The 16,364-nt window shown below is 43.2% G+C and overlaps 1 protein-coding gene across 3 annotated transcripts; it reads right to left on the bottom strand.

The window, feature by feature from the left end:
- Positions 1-293: 293 nt before the first annotated feature.
- On the bottom strand, positions 294-16,279 carry DYRK2 (dual specificity tyrosine phosphorylation regulated kinase 2). 3 transcript variants are annotated; one of them, XM_055712240.1, is made up of 4 exons: positions 16,170-16,279; positions 15,671-15,730; positions 14,743-14,879; positions 294-5,970 (listed from the first exon to the last, which is right to left on the bottom strand). In XM_055712240.1, exons 2-4 carry the CDS (start codon positions 15,723-15,725, stop codon positions 4,369-4,371), a joined length of 1,794 nt encoding a protein of 597 aa, XP_055568215.1. In that variant the 5' UTR covers positions 15,726-15,730; positions 16,170-16,279; the 3' UTR covers positions 294-4,368. The 3 variants fall into 3 exon arrangements, with proteins under 3 accessions (XP_055568215.1, XP_055568213.1, XP_055568216.1); XM_055712238.1 differs by lacking the exon at positions 16,170-16,279 and adding an exon at positions 16,019-16,090; XM_055712241.1 differs by lacking the exons at positions 14,743-14,879; positions 16,170-16,279.
- Positions 16,280-16,364: the final 85 nt, after the last annotated feature.

Below are 16,364 nucleotides of genomic sequence, written 5' to 3'. Positions count from 1 at the left end.
CTCAAGTATGGGGCAAATAAAAATGCAAAGTATATTGCTTTCTAAGTCCTAAGAAGAACTTTAGAAACCTCAGGGCAAAAGCAGTCTTTGGGCAATATTCAAGGCTGTCACGACACATGAAACAGCAGCAAAGTCATCCTCCAGCAAGGGGTAATTACTACACAGATACCAGTAAGCATGCTGAAGGAACTGCTGGCACCAACTTCTGCAGGCCCTTCCACGTTTAAGAAATGCCAGCACTCCAAGGGCTCTCTTTACAACCCGCAAAAAACCCAAACTACAGTGGAGAGAAGTAAAGTAGGACATAAAATTTTATTCTGAAATGATCTCTGGCCACAACAATAAAATGTAACAAATATTCACTAGAACAGTCTTAACTCCTGTCATCAGCTGTACAATACATACAGTATCATAAAACTGGCCACTAGGATTAAAACCCACTACAACATCTTTAATGTTAAGTGGCAACAGCAGCATCTCACAGAAAATTATACATAAATATATACACAGTCCACATTCAATCGTTTTTCACGTTTTCAGTACACACAGTTGCAGCATATTACAGTCACGTGTCTAAGTCGTTGCCCAATAAAAACCCAAGCTACTGCTTAGATGTAATTGTAGCAGTCAAACTGAGTAATTACAATTTGTAGCAGAGATGTACAAGCCCCTAGAAACAATAATTCACAAATGTTATTCTATTCAAATGCTACCATAGCATTAAACTGGGCAATATTCTAATCTTTGCTGACTGGAAAAAAGTTCTTTTTGCACTTATCATCACTTATTGATGGGAAAAAAAAATACTAAAAAATGGAGGGAGAGCATTAAATAATGCACACCCTTTCCTAAAGATTCTAATATTGCCCGATGCTACTTATGTTTAAAGTGTTTTCAACATTTCCATGAAGTCATTTGTAACTTCAAACCACCCACCAAGTTAAAAGTGGCTTAAGTGCCTTGCACCCAAATTGTAAAAATCCCTGGCCGCCTTTATAAGAGCCAGGCACATATAAAAGGAATGCACTTTGGTTCATACCAAATGCCCTGGGATTAAATCACACTATAAAACTAAAGAGTTTGAGGTAAATTTTTACAAATAGTTGATTTCTGTCTAGTGTCACCATTAACAAAAATTTATTTAAAAAAAAATCAATTTGATGTTAAAAGTACAACCAATGAAGGGCCATCTTTAACCCCTTAATGAGACGTACGACAAGAACAGAGCGTCCTCTCTACCCCAGCAGTGTGATTGCCTTATTGTTTCTATTAAGGCCTCGATCATCTACAGGATATTTTAAGACAGGTATAGCATTTAAAAATAGATTTCATTCCTACTATCCAGTATTCCAAGGGTTAAAGAGGCCAAGATGCATGCCCTACAACACGCATTTGTAACAAAAGGCACATTGTTAACACCAAGGGCACAATCCATCCTCTATTGTTAATCTACACATCTTGCATCACTCTGTTGTTCCAATACACTTAATCGGTAATGAACACTCCAGCGGTGCAAGAAACTGAGCCAAGTGAGACTGCAACCAAAGACAACACTGTGCTATTACTAAATCTGAAAATAGCTCAGACATCCCCAGACAATGGTAACATGTGAGACTAAGCACTGTTTCCAAGCCAATTTCTATCAGCCTAATTATCAGAGCCCTTAGAATAAAATCACATCAAAGCAAGAGGCAACGTCCTTTCCCCCCCTCCCTCCTTTTATACAGGTATAAATAAGCTACAATAAAAAGCAGCTACATCACTTCAAAACCTTGATGCGGCTGCTCCTTTAGTATAGAGGAAGTTCCACTGTATCTGGGTTAAAAAAATAGCTCTGCACACAATATTTTGGCCTCGAAGTTTCCGGTAGCATTTACGAAGATGGATCGTAAATGCATTATTGGCATTAAGAACTGGTTACATGAAAAAGAAAATTTAGTGGTTTTAGCCCATTAATGACCCATGAACATTATGAATGTTTTCACCTTAAACTGCCACAAAAGGCAGGAATACGTATCAATGTCCCCTTTAAAATAAATTAAGGGACGTGATTCTTCTTCCGCCCCTAACATAAGCATCTTATTTCTTAACTTTTGGAGGAAGAGTTAAGGTAGAAAGGAGTGGTAAAGCCAAGTAGGTGGTGGAGGAAGCAAAGATTCTCAGTTACTGTAGAAAAATACACATTATTGTATTCCCACAGTCAGGAGAGTCAGTTAAAATTAATACATCTATTTTCCAGACTTAGAATTTACTGACCACAACGTACTGGATATTCATATTCCAAAAGCCACTTTTCTTAGTTGTATTATTCATTTTTAACATGATTTCATACATGTTTACATATTGCACTTACACACACTGTATAAAGTTGTGAACATTTAACACTAAATAATTTAATTTGACTAGAGGCAGGAAATTAACTTTTTTTTTAAAAAAAGAAAACTGGTTGATTGATGCTCTAATTTTTACAGTTATCAATCAACAAATACCATCCTCTACTCAGAAATTATTTTTGGAGCTTCTTTAGGTGTTGACTTTTTGGCAAGAAGTTAAGTGATATGTTTCCTGAGAATTCTATTGTTTTGTATTTATTTATATCCCTCCCCCAGTCTTACATTAAATTAAAGGTAAACAAGCCAACCAACCAACCAAATTAAGCTGTAAGTGGTAAATTAATGAATATGAAGGAGAACTTAACCGGAAACTTTCTTGGCCTCTTAGGGGACCATGCTTTAAGTATTTTTTATAATTTGTACAAGTAACTCAGCAAAATCTGTGCATATAAATGTTGCTTAAAGTCATTGAGGTTTAATGCTATCTGTTCGAGTATGTCTTGTTTGAACATCCACAAACTCTTCTAGATTATGTTCTACTTCATTTAAAATTCCCTTTTCATGTTTTATACATCCAATCTAGACCACAGCCATTGTACATGATGAAATACTGATCTTAGATCTCAAACTGTTCCTGTTGAAAACATGCTACAACGTGAATATTATTCCTCAGTAAAGCCCATCTTTCTTCCACGAATGCATTTAAAAAAGGAAAACACATTAGCACACACATGTGAACAAACCTGCACATCTCTAATTGTTCCTTCAAAGTTAATTTTCAGCTACAAATGCCAAAGATTAAATCAAATTCCAACCATTTACCTTCCCATTCATAATTCTCCCTTATTAGAAAGTATCTAGGATGCTGTCTGCCAACTGAAAAGCTTTCCATTGAAGATCTTTCCATCCATTATGCCGTCTAAGGTGAAGTACATTTCTACAGAAAGCAATGCAGTAATATAGTGTTTGCCCCTGCACGCAAATTTGATCTGAATTGTATATGTACCAGAGAGGTCACAGTTGCTCAGACAAACATCGCCAGAAAAAATAAAAGCAATCTGTGAAATCCATGTAGCACAACAGTCTGGAAGTTACAGTATAAAACAGAGAATGAGCACTTCTGCCTATGTGATTTAGGGAGACAAAGCTGCACATTGGGAGAGAAAACAGGAGAGGGGAGGGGGAAAAAAGAAACCCAGTGTGAATGCTCAGTGTTATATACCTGAAACGAAGTTCAGATCATCACTCACTTTCAGATTCAGAGGAACAAACATAGTTCTGTATTCACTCCTCCTGAGACTGTCCATTCCTCTCACTCTACTACACAGCACGCAAGGTTAAGAGAGTCATTTTAGTACCGTAAGTTCCTATTTTTTGCATTATGCTTAAATGTCCATTTTAACCACAACCCATTACTTTTGAATACAGAAAGCATTCCATAGGAGGTGGTTGTATTGTTAGTAATACCACTACCTTCTCTGGGCTACCATACAGAAAATGACACTAACATGCTATGGCTCCACTTCAAATTACAAGTTTACAGGTGCTGAACTGTATTTCTTTTGAGTATTCTCCCTGGAATCCAGTCAGGCATAGGTGTGAGTGTTCACAGAATCAAGACCCATACCCACAAAATCCAAAAGGCAGAGTCTTACAAGTTTACCCCAGGTGAAACCTAATATGAACCTTGGAAGAGAAAGGTCAATACCTTTGACACCACGCTGCAATGCATGACAGTCATGTTGTAACCAGTGGCCTGCCACTGATGTTTATTACTGTGTCACACTAGTTACAGTAAGGCTAATTGTACTGTAGAAGACAAACATTTTAAAAAATAAGTATAAAAACTTAAAGCATTGTCCCCGTGTTTTTATAAAAACAAAATCAACATTTCTTACATTTAAAATGAGTGCTAAAAGATAAAAATGAATAAAGTTATTGAGCAAATAAAAATGTATATCTGAGCTACTTTTTCATACAAATAAGGCTCAGCCACATTGTATCTCTTTTATTAACAGCATTGGGTTATTCAAACTCAGCTAACGAGTTTTGGCAACACTGTCCTTTGCTGAATATTTCCATTGGCATCTGTCATCTGCGCCAAATTAGTCCTCAGTTTTGAAGCTGAGCTTGAAGTTGGAGGTAACTTGGAAATCGACGTTATAGCACCAGTGCTCTCTGTAATTCTCTTTGCCGAGGCCTTTTCCCCAGTCGGAGGCTTTGGTAACCGTCTCCTTAGCCAGGGATGCCGCAAAGCCTGGCTGGGTGTCATACGGATAGCAGGATCCCATTCTAAACACTGTTTTAAGAAGTCAAGGAACAGGGGATCATCACATCCCTTTAATGCATTACCCCATTCTCTGCTCTCTGGAGGGCCACGTAGCTTTCCCCTCCGAGAGCGTCCACCATTAAGTATAACAGAGCCATCAGACAAGGTTGTGATGCTGCAGTAGCGGGGATAACCCTTAGAGCTCACGAAGTTTTTGGCTCGCTTGGATGAATCTAAGAGTTTTGGAGAAGGCATGCCCAATAGCTCAATCATACAAGCCAGCTGGTCTCCTTCATCTTCTCCAGGTAGAAGTGGATAACCGGTGAGGAGCTCTGCTAGAATACAGCCCAAGCTCCACATATCTATGGGCATCCCATAACGAGCACCGAGGATGACTTCAGGTGCACGGTAAAAACGCGACTGAATGTAGGTGTAGACACGCTGATGCTCATAACAACTGGAGCCAAAATCAATCACTTTAATACCACTTCTACCCTGTTGCTTCAACAGAATGTTCTCAGGTTTAAGGTCACAGTGAATGATTCTGTTTTTGTGCAAAGCATCCAAGCACTGTAAAATTGAGTGAGCAAACTTGCGGACCAAAGGCAGGCTAAAGCCCTGAAACTTGTTTTTCTTAATTAATTCATACAGGTTCATGCTCAGCAATTCAAATGTCATGCAGATATGGCTGCGGAATGTGAAGTTTTCCAACATGTGAATAACATTCATGTTGTTATCCTTATCTTGTTTCCGGAGGTGCTCCAGGATCTTAATTTCTTCCGCAGCTTGGCGGTGGAAACGTTTTTCGTTTCTCACCATTTTTAGTGCCACATGTTGATGCATCTTGTGATCGTAGGCCTTCACCACCTGCCCAAAGCTTCCTTTTCCTATAACTTTCAGGACTTCATACCTGTATGCAATATGATCATGGGGTACTTGTATGTAAGACCCTTGGTCATCGTCATACCCACAGTTGTTTGAACCACCAATCACACCTTGCCGCTTCTTTGCATTTGGACCCAAAAAGTATATTTCAGGGTAGCTAAAAATCTCATGATGCTCAAAAGCTGTTAATTTTTGCATGTATTGCTTCATTGCCTGCTCTGGTGTCATAACAGAGGCTTTCACCTTCCCTGTTCCATCTGTAGATTTTAAAGAGCTGGTGCTCCCTTGTCGTCTGTGAGCACTCTCTGACTGTCTGTCTTGAACCACTGGCAATCCAGATTTGCCTAGCGTTGTAAGTCCATTTGGCTGTGTTGTCAGAACCGTCCTCTTGTTACTATTATCTTCAAACAGCTGCTGAACCTGGATTTGTCCATGGCTACCAACATGGAGGTGCTCATTCATTGTGTGCTTACTGCCTCCAACCTAAAATTGAAAATAAATACATACCCAGTTAACAAGAAAGGCATGAACTCTGTGCTCCACCATTCATTCTGCAATCCGCCATCCTGCCTAAATCACCTCAAGACTAAGTATTTTCTTAGAAGCCAGTTGTCTACAGATAATCCAAAAAATACAGCACATATACTGTGATACTGCTGGATGCTATTACATCTTCCAGATCCTTGTTTCTCAAACACCACTTCCATGACTCTCTAAAATGTTTGCAACAAGACAATCACAGACATGCTACCATGACAAGCTAACAACTCCTCCAAGGAATCTTCAAGGCAGCAGTCCTGCTACATAGTAATCATAGAATCATAGAATCTCATAGAACGGTTTGGGTTGGAAAGGACCTTAAAGATCACCTAGTTCCAATCCCCTGCCACAGGCAGGGACACCTTCCACTAGACCAGCTGCTCAAAGCCCCATCCAGCCTGGCCTTGAACACTTCCAGGGATGGGGCATCCACAGCTCCTCTGGGCAACCTGTTCCAGTGTCTCACCACCCTCACAGTACAGAATTTCTTCCTGATATCTGATCTAAATCTACTCTCTTTCAGTTTAAAGCCATTATCCCTTGTCCTATCGCTACAGGCCCTACTAAAAGCATGCTTGAGGAACATTAGACTTTACAGAACATAGTAGAAGTTTTATTGATGTTAGACATCAATATATAATGCCTGCTAGAGCTAAGGCTCTCCTAGTTACCTGAAATCAAGATTTTTAACTTGTTCCTAAATTTGCTGTACAACAAAACCTCCAGATACAATCTTAGGCAATAAGGAATGTACTGTGGCATGCACAAAGAGGAGAAGAACCTGCATATTTCTGAAGTCCAGGAGATGCCATTTACTGCTTGCAATTGAGTCACTATTCAGATCAATGAAGCACAATCATATCCTTTAGCACTTTCCCAAACCAGTCTTCTACTAACTTTTAACCAAGATGAGATTTAGGGCCTGATGCAGACTTGAGTGAGAAGAATATCTTTGCCTTGAAGAACATGCAAGTAACTTTATTTTAAAGGAATGCAAAAAAAGATTAGTTGATTCTAGAAATTACATTTGTGCTTGACAGTTTTCACAAGGGAATAAACAGCAGCATTCAGCATTTTCAAGTAAAGAAACACTGGAACTACTGGGATGTGAAAACAACTGTTGCTCAAAACCTGGGATTTTTAAGGAGAAACAAGAAATTTACAAGCATAAACTTGCCACTAAAATAGCTGTCCTTAGAATTCCTCATTTGCTCTAAAGTAAAGGATAATTAGTTTGTCTTCTGCCTGGTCTTATGCAAGCATGGGAAGAATTCCCATGCTGTCTCTCCAGCTGATTCACCAGTTTTAATATTTATGCCAAATTACTAACCAAAAGTTCACTGATACTGTCAGACAGATGATCAAGCCAGAGTTGACAGCACTTCTAATCTGAACCTTATTTTTTCTAGGCAGCTAAGGATAACACATTCCCTGTTCACTTAAGGTTGTTGAAATGAAATCAGAAAATGACAGTTGTGTGCCATGATATAAGGCAATGAAATCTGTGCTGCAGCCGCAGAAGTGCTTCCTAATGAGAAAACCAGGACATGCAACGCAGACTGTAGCATACTTTATGCTTCTTTTAAGGTATCAGTATGATACGGCAGTAGCATGTTCTTGTAAATTCAGTAACTTGTTCCCAAGGAGTAGACATCTGGACACCAGCTTCACCTTTGGATAATATTTTGAAATTTGCAGCTCTGAAACTCACACAACTCAAGAACAAGAGCTCTCAGAGATTGCTTTTGCTGAGTGCACTGCTTTTGCTGAGTTCACTGCTTTTGCTGAGTTCACTGCTCTTCTGATTCCATTTTGACTCATGATGAATAATTGGTTCATTTTATTTTGCCATTGCAGTGTACTGTGTATGTTTATTTGCAGAGCAATTTAGATTCACACTATCAAATTTAATCGATCTCATAGAAAGCATTACCACACAATAGCAATTCAGGACAGACATTTGTAACATTTAAGCACAGTGAAGGTATACCGGATATCAACATTAATTCCCTTCCTAGTTTGATGGCTAAAAAGCACCAGGAATTATATCATCAGGGAACTTAATGAGCCTATCATGCCTACATGCAATTCCTTCAGGTCAATTCTGAAGCTCACTGCAGTAGCAGTTTCCTGAAGGCTGCCCTGATCCCCTATATAAACAACAGTTACTGGGGAAAAAAATTTGGCCCCAAGAGCTGCTACATGATGCAACTCAGAAGAATTGGATCTAGTTAGTAAGATGTGTCAGAGGTTCAGCCCATGCAATACTGCCAAAGTGTGCAAATAAGAAATGCACAATGAAGCAGCAGAGTAACTGTACAGATTAAAAGCACTCAACCTAGGGAATTCCAGGCAGAAACATTTCTTCTGCAGCACTAGTTCTACAATAAAGCAGAACATATCTGGACAAACTGGGAGTAGACAATACCAATGTACAGACAATAAGGAAGAAAAAGAATAGCAGAGAAAACCATCTTGAAGAATCCCTTAACCCAAGTACTCATTGCCACAGTCCACATCTTGAATTTTTTTTTTTTTTTTTGAGTCACCTGTTTTCAGAGTTAACTATCTTCTGTCCTTCCTAAGCACTGCTTGTTTCAACAGATGCACTGGGGAATTCTTCAGACTTCAGTTATTTGCTTTTTATCAGGGCTTGGAAAGAACCCAAACATTTATCCACTCTCAACAGACTAAAGAGTTCTTTTTCCTAAAAGCATGTTTGCAAACACATTTTGAAGTGTAAACCATGTAGCTCTGCTTCCTGCACCTTCAAGCAGCCTCATGGTTTCTCCTGCTGCTAACAAGTTGGCGCTTTTTTTCCAAGCAGCAGAATGAAATCACCAGCATTATCCCAGCTTCACCCCAAATCCAAAGTGACCGGTTTTGCCAGTTTGTCAGCTGCTGCTGGGGAATGCAAATGCAGATGCAGACAGTAGCACTGTTTTGGCTTTTTTTGTGGAAGACACCAAATTAGCACAGGCTGTATTCCAAAAGCTGTGGGGGAGAAGAGAGCTCACTTTCAGGAGTTTCAGAGCTATCAGACACATCACAACCACAAAGTCAACATGAAAAATGGACTTTTCCCATCTCAGGGTACTGCCTGCATAAGAATCACCACTTCTTCTATTTCCAACCTGGATGAGGGCTGGATTCGCACCAGCATTTTGCTATGCCTATCTACTTGTGGCTACCGGTGTCTGAGATTGCTGTCAAGTTCAGGCTTGCACTGCTTACAAGCTCCACAGGCTTCACCAGTGACGTTCTAAGTTTCCTGAACCACAACTAATGGGCTTGGGAAGCTACAAAGGACTACCGCCTTCTTAGTCCAGTACCAAACTGTTGACAGTACATGGAAACTCCACCAGCCTTTCATCCAAAACCATAACCCTGAGAGGTTTATAACATACTCCCTTTTGCTTCTGCAGATGAGCCTGTAAATTCCAGAACCAACAGCCCACACAGCTGACAACCTGCATGCACTCATGCAGATCACTTATTATATGTTTTATTGCCTGTGTTGAGACACATCTACACCTTCTAAGATTTACGTATTTTTATAGCATACATCTTCAAAAACTTACTGATGTACACACTTCTCCATGAAACATACTGAAATAACAGGTAAGCTTAAACTGAAAGAACTAACCTTCCTGAGTCTTCTGGCAACCCCAATGACCTAACAGTAAATGTTACCATTTTGTTTTTCCCCACAGTAGTTTTTTCAAACTTCAAAACCACCACTACGATTTTGCTTTAACTTTGGTTTGCTCGGTTTATGGAAGTCAATGGCAATGCTGAAAACTTTCACCTAACTTGTGAAATAAAGACAGTACACAAAACAAAACCACCAGAACACACACACACACTTTTTTTTTTTTTTTTCCTGGGGTTGGGGGAGTGTTTGGGGCTTGTTTTTTTGTTTTGTTTTCAAAAATGGGCCTAAGGACAGCAGTAGAACAGTAACCTACTATACTTAGATTACAGACCTGTAACAACATCAAAGTAGCATAAACCTGAGCCACCCTGCTAACAAGAAGGCAAATCGACTGACAACTCATTTGCAGTAACACTCAGCCAATGCAATGATCTTTTCAAGACCTTCTAAAGACCATGACTACAAGGTTGAAGATCACAGGAGCATATAACTCTTCTCAAAGGCTTCAAGACATTATGTAGTTGTATCATATTCCATCTTTGTAGAATTCACTTGGTGTGATATTAGCACCCTATAAAACTATCCAAGACAGACACATGCTTCAGCTACATACTATCATTTTATTTTGAGCAAAACTGCAGAAAAGAAGATTTTGCTGTCAATCAGAATCACAAAAGGTTTACAAAATGAATCTTAATAATAAAGCTATTACAACAGCCTGCTGCAATACTGCACAGGAATAAGATGTCTTTATCTCCTATTACTTTGCATAGATGAGAACAAGGGAGAAATAGTGTTCCAAATTAAAGAATAAATGTTACACTACATACTCCTTCCTTCACAGCATTTCTGGGCATGCCAGTTTCAGTGCTGCTGTGTCTAACACGCTAGAGGCACATGGTATCAGGTGTAGCACGCTTCGCTGCCTATTTTGTTGACTATAGCCTGAGCAAATGTACAAAAGGCTTTTTTTTCCTTGATAAAGGAATTTAGCAGCATTCCTCTGTTCAAAACTAAAACCAGTTGCTAATTAGTACGGTAACAATAATGCTGGATTATCATAATGGTTTTATTATGAGTATGCGTTTTATACACCAAAAAAGACTAAGTCTTTGTCCTAAACAGCTTGTGGCTCAACAAGAGCTGTAGAAAAAACACACCATTTGGATATTTTGTTGATGTTGTATCTGGTCCATATAAGCTTATTTTTTTAAAGTTGACTCTGACCTTATATAGCAAATATTTTCATAGATACAATAATGCCTCAAGAGTGAAACCAATTCATAAATTTTTCTTCTCCTGTCAGGACTACACAAGTGCAGTGAGTCTGGATACTTCTGGGATACCGTGCATGCGTTACATATGTTGAAACCAAAAAGGACAGTTAATGCACACTAAATTGAACCCTTCAGGTAAGCTGAAGTGTGCACATACAAGAGATGTGCCCAGATGTACTGCAGTCCCCACAGCATAGTCACCACCTGTTGGGAGCCCAAATTTCAGAGCCTCCCCCCCCCATTAGAAGTCAAGATAGCGTCACATTCCCCCCAAACACAAGTTTTATGAGCAAAAAATCTAGATATAGGGAAGTCCATGACTGTATAGTTACTTCTACTCAGATGTGACAGCATTTCTGTGGCAATTTGTTACATGAAAACACCACAGTAGGAAGATATTTTCTTTGGGCTTACATGCTTTAAAGCAGCTGCCCGTAATAAAAATTTTCAGCATGTGACCCACCAGATCTTCATGTCAGCAGAGTCCAGGAATCTATGACCCATTACAATGTAAATTAGGTTTTTTTTAAAAAAAATATAATTTCAAATTTTTAAGATTAAGACTGAATGACTGATGCAAAAGTATATGGATAGACATTCATCCCTGGTGGCAAAAGAAAACAGGCTTGCTGTAGGGAAATCTTCAAAAGGGCTTGAAGAGGGAGGGCACTGAATCATGTACTGTAAATGGGTGGTTGTTACAGTATTAGACAGGAGAAAAAGATTAAAACTGCTTTACTGCAAGAGAAACAGGAAGACTACAGAATGCACAGATACATGCCAAACAAGACAGAACAGAGATGGAGGTAGGCAGAAGACAGACAAGAGTCTGGGAGTGGGACTCACAGACCCGTGAGGATTTACATGAGCACAGCAGTAGGCAAGCAAGATAATCTCTACCGCAGCATGTCAAGTGGATGTAAGAACACCGCAATGAAACAGGAGAGAATGAATGGAAAAAGGTTCTAATCATCAAGGCAAGAACTTAAGGCTTCAAAAGAAAAATCAATGACTTTGGAGAGGAAAATGAAGAGGACAAGGGGTTGGAAATGAGTTCACATTTTCCATCATGAGCCAAAAAGATAGTCAGGGATGGAAGCTGACAGGAGTAAGCCTAGGATGAAGCCACAATTATTTTTTTTTTAAATAAACCAAACCTTTCCCTGGTACAATACACAACAGCCTGCTTATCAACAAAGGTTGCTGTGATTGCAGAGACCGCAGCCAAAACCTCTGCCCTGTTACACCAAGCCTGTATAAAACAGCATCTTCCCCTCTTCTACCCATGCTACTGTATTCTACCAAACAATGCAACTTCACTTGAAAGTATTAAACCACAGTTTCACTGGAGGCTAGATCACACAAGTCACTACTGCAAGTATGGCAGGTAGTATGCTGCTTTTCTGTCTGAATTAAAAGCTTTTTAGCTTAAACAAAAGCCTATCTTCAATCTCAATCTCTCCTCACAGCCTGTGTGTATACAATGCACATGCTTACACCCAGCCACCAGAAAGTTCAACCACTTAGGCAAACTGTACCTTCTGAAAGCTAGAAACACAAAGAAAAACACTCTCAATTTTTAGCTATTACAGAAGTCACATAGATACAACAGGGATGAAAACAGAATAAGCAAATGAACACAAAGAAGGAAAATGGTTTAAGAGAACTGAAATATTCCATTTTTAAATAGGTCTGACTGGAAGAAGTAGTGGGATGTAAAACCAATGGTTTCAATCACTCAGTGTCAGCTGAGGTCAGCAGGCCTGAAGTTTATAGAAAGATCATATAAAAAGATACCTCCCCCCTTTTTTTTTTTTAATGTTAAAATCCACCATTCTGATGTCACATCTGATCCTTACCACAAAAAGTTATGTTAGCCAAACCACAAAATAACCACCTACAAAATTCAGAAAGGCAGTCTGAGGTTTTTCTGTAATAGTACCCAAGGCTAAATAAATACTGTAGAGTAGGCTCTGTATCACAAAGGAAAGGCAGAGTTTGCAACAGTCAAAATCTAGAGGGACATGAAACACAGCAATATAATGCTTGATCATCCTGTGAGCTTCCGTAAGTATTTTACCTCTATGTGTATAATATACACATATGCTAAATAAAAACATATGTATACATACATATCAATATGCGTATAAAAAGTTGGAACAGAAATGTAACTTTAACATCTCTTGCATGCTTTCATAAAGACTTCATCTTTTTATATGTATGTATATATGCCCAGACACTATATATAATACACACACCCCCCTATAAATCTGTGTATAAAAATAGCAACACTCTGTTCTTCCAAAATTAGTAAGCAGTCCCAGATATATAGCTGGACCACCACGCTTTCACAAATCCTAAATTAAGTCTGAGATCTTTTACATGTGGGCCCCTGTTATTTGTGGGCCCATCTGTATGTGCAGTTTCATGATCAGTATCCAGGCTGTTTGTACTACGTTCCTTCTCTTCTGTTTTTATAAAAAAATTAAGCTTCTGCCCCAACCCTAAAATCAACCAGCACTGAACCGGTCGGTATATGAATGTGAAAAAATTGCCCTTCGCTGCTCAGGAACAATTCAGATATGTACCCTAGCTACATAAATATACAATGATGTTGATCTTAAGTATGCAGCTCCACCTTGAATTTGCAGAATATTCATCACTCCTTTTGACACTATGCTACATATACATATATTTTTTTTTTATTTAAGCCAATTCTTGCTATAAATGGATTTGAATAAGAAGCTTTTAACCCTGAAGCAACATAGAAAGTCACTGAAACACTAATATCTAAATGCATAGTTTCACCTTCCACTAGTCCATAATCACATTACCATTTAAAGCTCTGCCATATGTTTACAAAGATAGTATGTGAGCATCCATTAAGAACTCATTAATTCTAAGAAAAATATGCCATCAATGCTTTTCAGGATCAGTATGAAATCTTTCATAATTTAAAAGGAAATGTATGCAATAAAAATTTCAGATATTTAGTGTTAACATGACAGCATATAGACCCTTCTCTCTACTCTGTCATGCCTTCAGGACAGAGATACCCTCTCTCATCCATATATAGCGGCATACTTGCAAAGTTTCATTCCTAGTAGATTAACTAGGAGTGGGAGATAATGTGAGATATCACAGAACCGGAAAATAACATCCTTTTCATACCATCAGTGCTTATTTCTTTAGGTAAACTACTGCAGCGGTAAAGTCAGATCTATCCAATCACTGTCCCTGCGTACGATAGCTATTTCTAGGGAAGACAGCTATCGGCCTGAGCTGATCAGACATAAAACGAGGCAGCAGCCTTCATTTTCACCACAGTTCATGCGACCCTTTAATCACAGCGACTAACCTCATTGCCAAAATAATGTCACCTCAAAAAATGCATTTACCAGAACAGCTCCTCTGTGTGAGTGTGGAAGATCGAATTTGTCGCTTAAAAGTAGACACAAAACCAGAGTGAAGGGGGGCTGGGGAGGGAGAAAGCTGCTTCTCAGTGCAGTCACTGGGTCTCAGCCTCACAAAAAACAGGCACGTTTAATCAGAGTCCGCTGGAATGAACCGCACTTCGCTTAAGCACCCAGCGCCTCGCCAGGCGGGACGGGGCGCCGGCGCAGCCCCTGCCCTCTCCCGCCCCGGGGTGCCCGTGAGGTCGCGGTCCCGCCGCGGGGGACACCCAGCGCAAGGGAATCGGCGGCGCGGCAAGCCCCCGGGCTCGGTCGCCCCTGCCCGCTCCCCCCCGCCCCGCCCCGGCCCCCGCCCCGTGCCCGGGCTCACCGTGTGGGAGGCGTTGCTGGCCCTGAGCGGAGGCAATGCGAGGGGCGACGGCGGGCCGGTCCCAGCTCCTGCCCGGGAGACCCCGGCTCCGGTGCCCGGGGAAGACTGCAGCGGGCGGCCGCTGTCCCCTGCCCTGCCTGCGGAGAGCAGAGGGGTGAGCGCGGAGGGCAGCGGCGGCGGCGGCCCCTCAGGCGGCGCGGCCGTCGGGGCGGCGGCGGCCCCGGCGCTTCGCAGCCACCGCCGCCCGGCTTGCTTCAGGCAGAAGCCATTAAAAGCTAATCGCCGCCGCGGCGCACTCACGCACCGATCCGGCTAATAGCGCGGGCGGGCCGCGCTCGCCAGGCTAAACCCTTCATCCGAGATTAACCCGCCACCGGCAGGCGCCTAACCGGGGGAACGAGCTGGCTCTGCCCCGCACACGCCTCGGGTCTGGACAGCCGCCCGCCCCCCCCCCCCCCCCCCCGAGCCGTCTGGCCCGGCGAAATCCCGGCGCCGCCGGGGACTCGCCAGGAGTTCCCAAGTCTGCAGCGGGAAGAGGAGACGAGCACCGCTGCCCCCTGTCAAACGCGGCCGCTCCGGCAAACGCAGCGATTCCCAGTTTTCCCTGGGTCTTTTTTCTAAGTGATGTCTCTTACCTCCCCCCTGCTTCCCCAGCCCCTTCTCCAAGGCGAACTCGCCACCCCGCACAGCAGCAGCACGCCGGAGCCGCACACGCAGCCCCCCGCCGGCCCCCCGGGCTCGGTTGCCAGGGGGAGGGTGGATCATTGTTCCCACACACACGGCCCCGCTGCGGCGGCAGATGCGGGGGCAGCAGTGGGGCGGCCGAGCCTTCCCCCCACCCCCCCCCCCGGCCCGGCCCGGCGCGACAGTGGCGACGCGGGGAGCCCGCAGCCCGGCGCGGTGACGATCGCGGCGGCCCTCTCCTTACCGGGTGGGTAGGCAGCACCAGCGGCGGCGCTAGCTGAGGGCTTTCTGGTTAACATGGCCGCTGGAGAGGAGGGAGAGGAAAAGGCATGTCAGGGTGGCTCTCCTCCGCTGCTCCTCGGCCTCGCCGGTCGGCGCCTGCTTCTCTTCTCCGATCAGCTACACCCAGACCCAGACGCGTCCTCCGCTGCATCCCCCTGGCCCCGGGCCGGCCGGACAGACCCTCCAACGGGCCGCCGTCGTCTCCCGCCGCCGCAGCAGCAGCAGCAGCAGCAGCCGCGCCGCCGCCGCCGCCCCCGGCCCAAGCTCATCACCTCCCCCACCCCCGCCCCGGTCGCCCCGGTCCCCTCACACGGAGGAGGGGGCAGCAGCAGGCGGCCGGACAGGACCCTCCTCCTCCCGCGGCGGAACAGGGACAAACAGCGCACTGGCAGGGCAGTCCCCGCCCCATCGGCCGCCTCCCCTCCCTACGTCCCTCCCTGCCGCCCCCTCCCCTCCGCTACCTCTGCGCTGCGCTCCGCTCCGCGGCGGCGGCCGGGCCCGCCGCTCCCGCCGAGCGCCCGCCGTTCCCTGGGCGCGGGGTGGGGAGCGCGGCCCCGCGCCCAACGGCCGCCGTGCGCCGGGCCCCGGGCGTGGGGGGGGGAGCGGGGGCGCGCGTGCCCGCCCAGCCGTTGGTCACCCCCGGGGTCACAGCCATC

Source organism: Falco cherrug, chromosome 5 (assembly GCF_023634085.1).
Source record: "Falco cherrug isolate bFalChe1 chromosome 5, bFalChe1.pri, whole genome shotgun sequence".
NCBI lineage: Eukaryota > Metazoa > Chordata > Aves > Falconiformes > Falconidae > Falco > Falco cherrug.
Note: the sequence above shows the minus strand (reverse complement) of the source record. Positions and strands in the feature narration are given on the sequence as shown.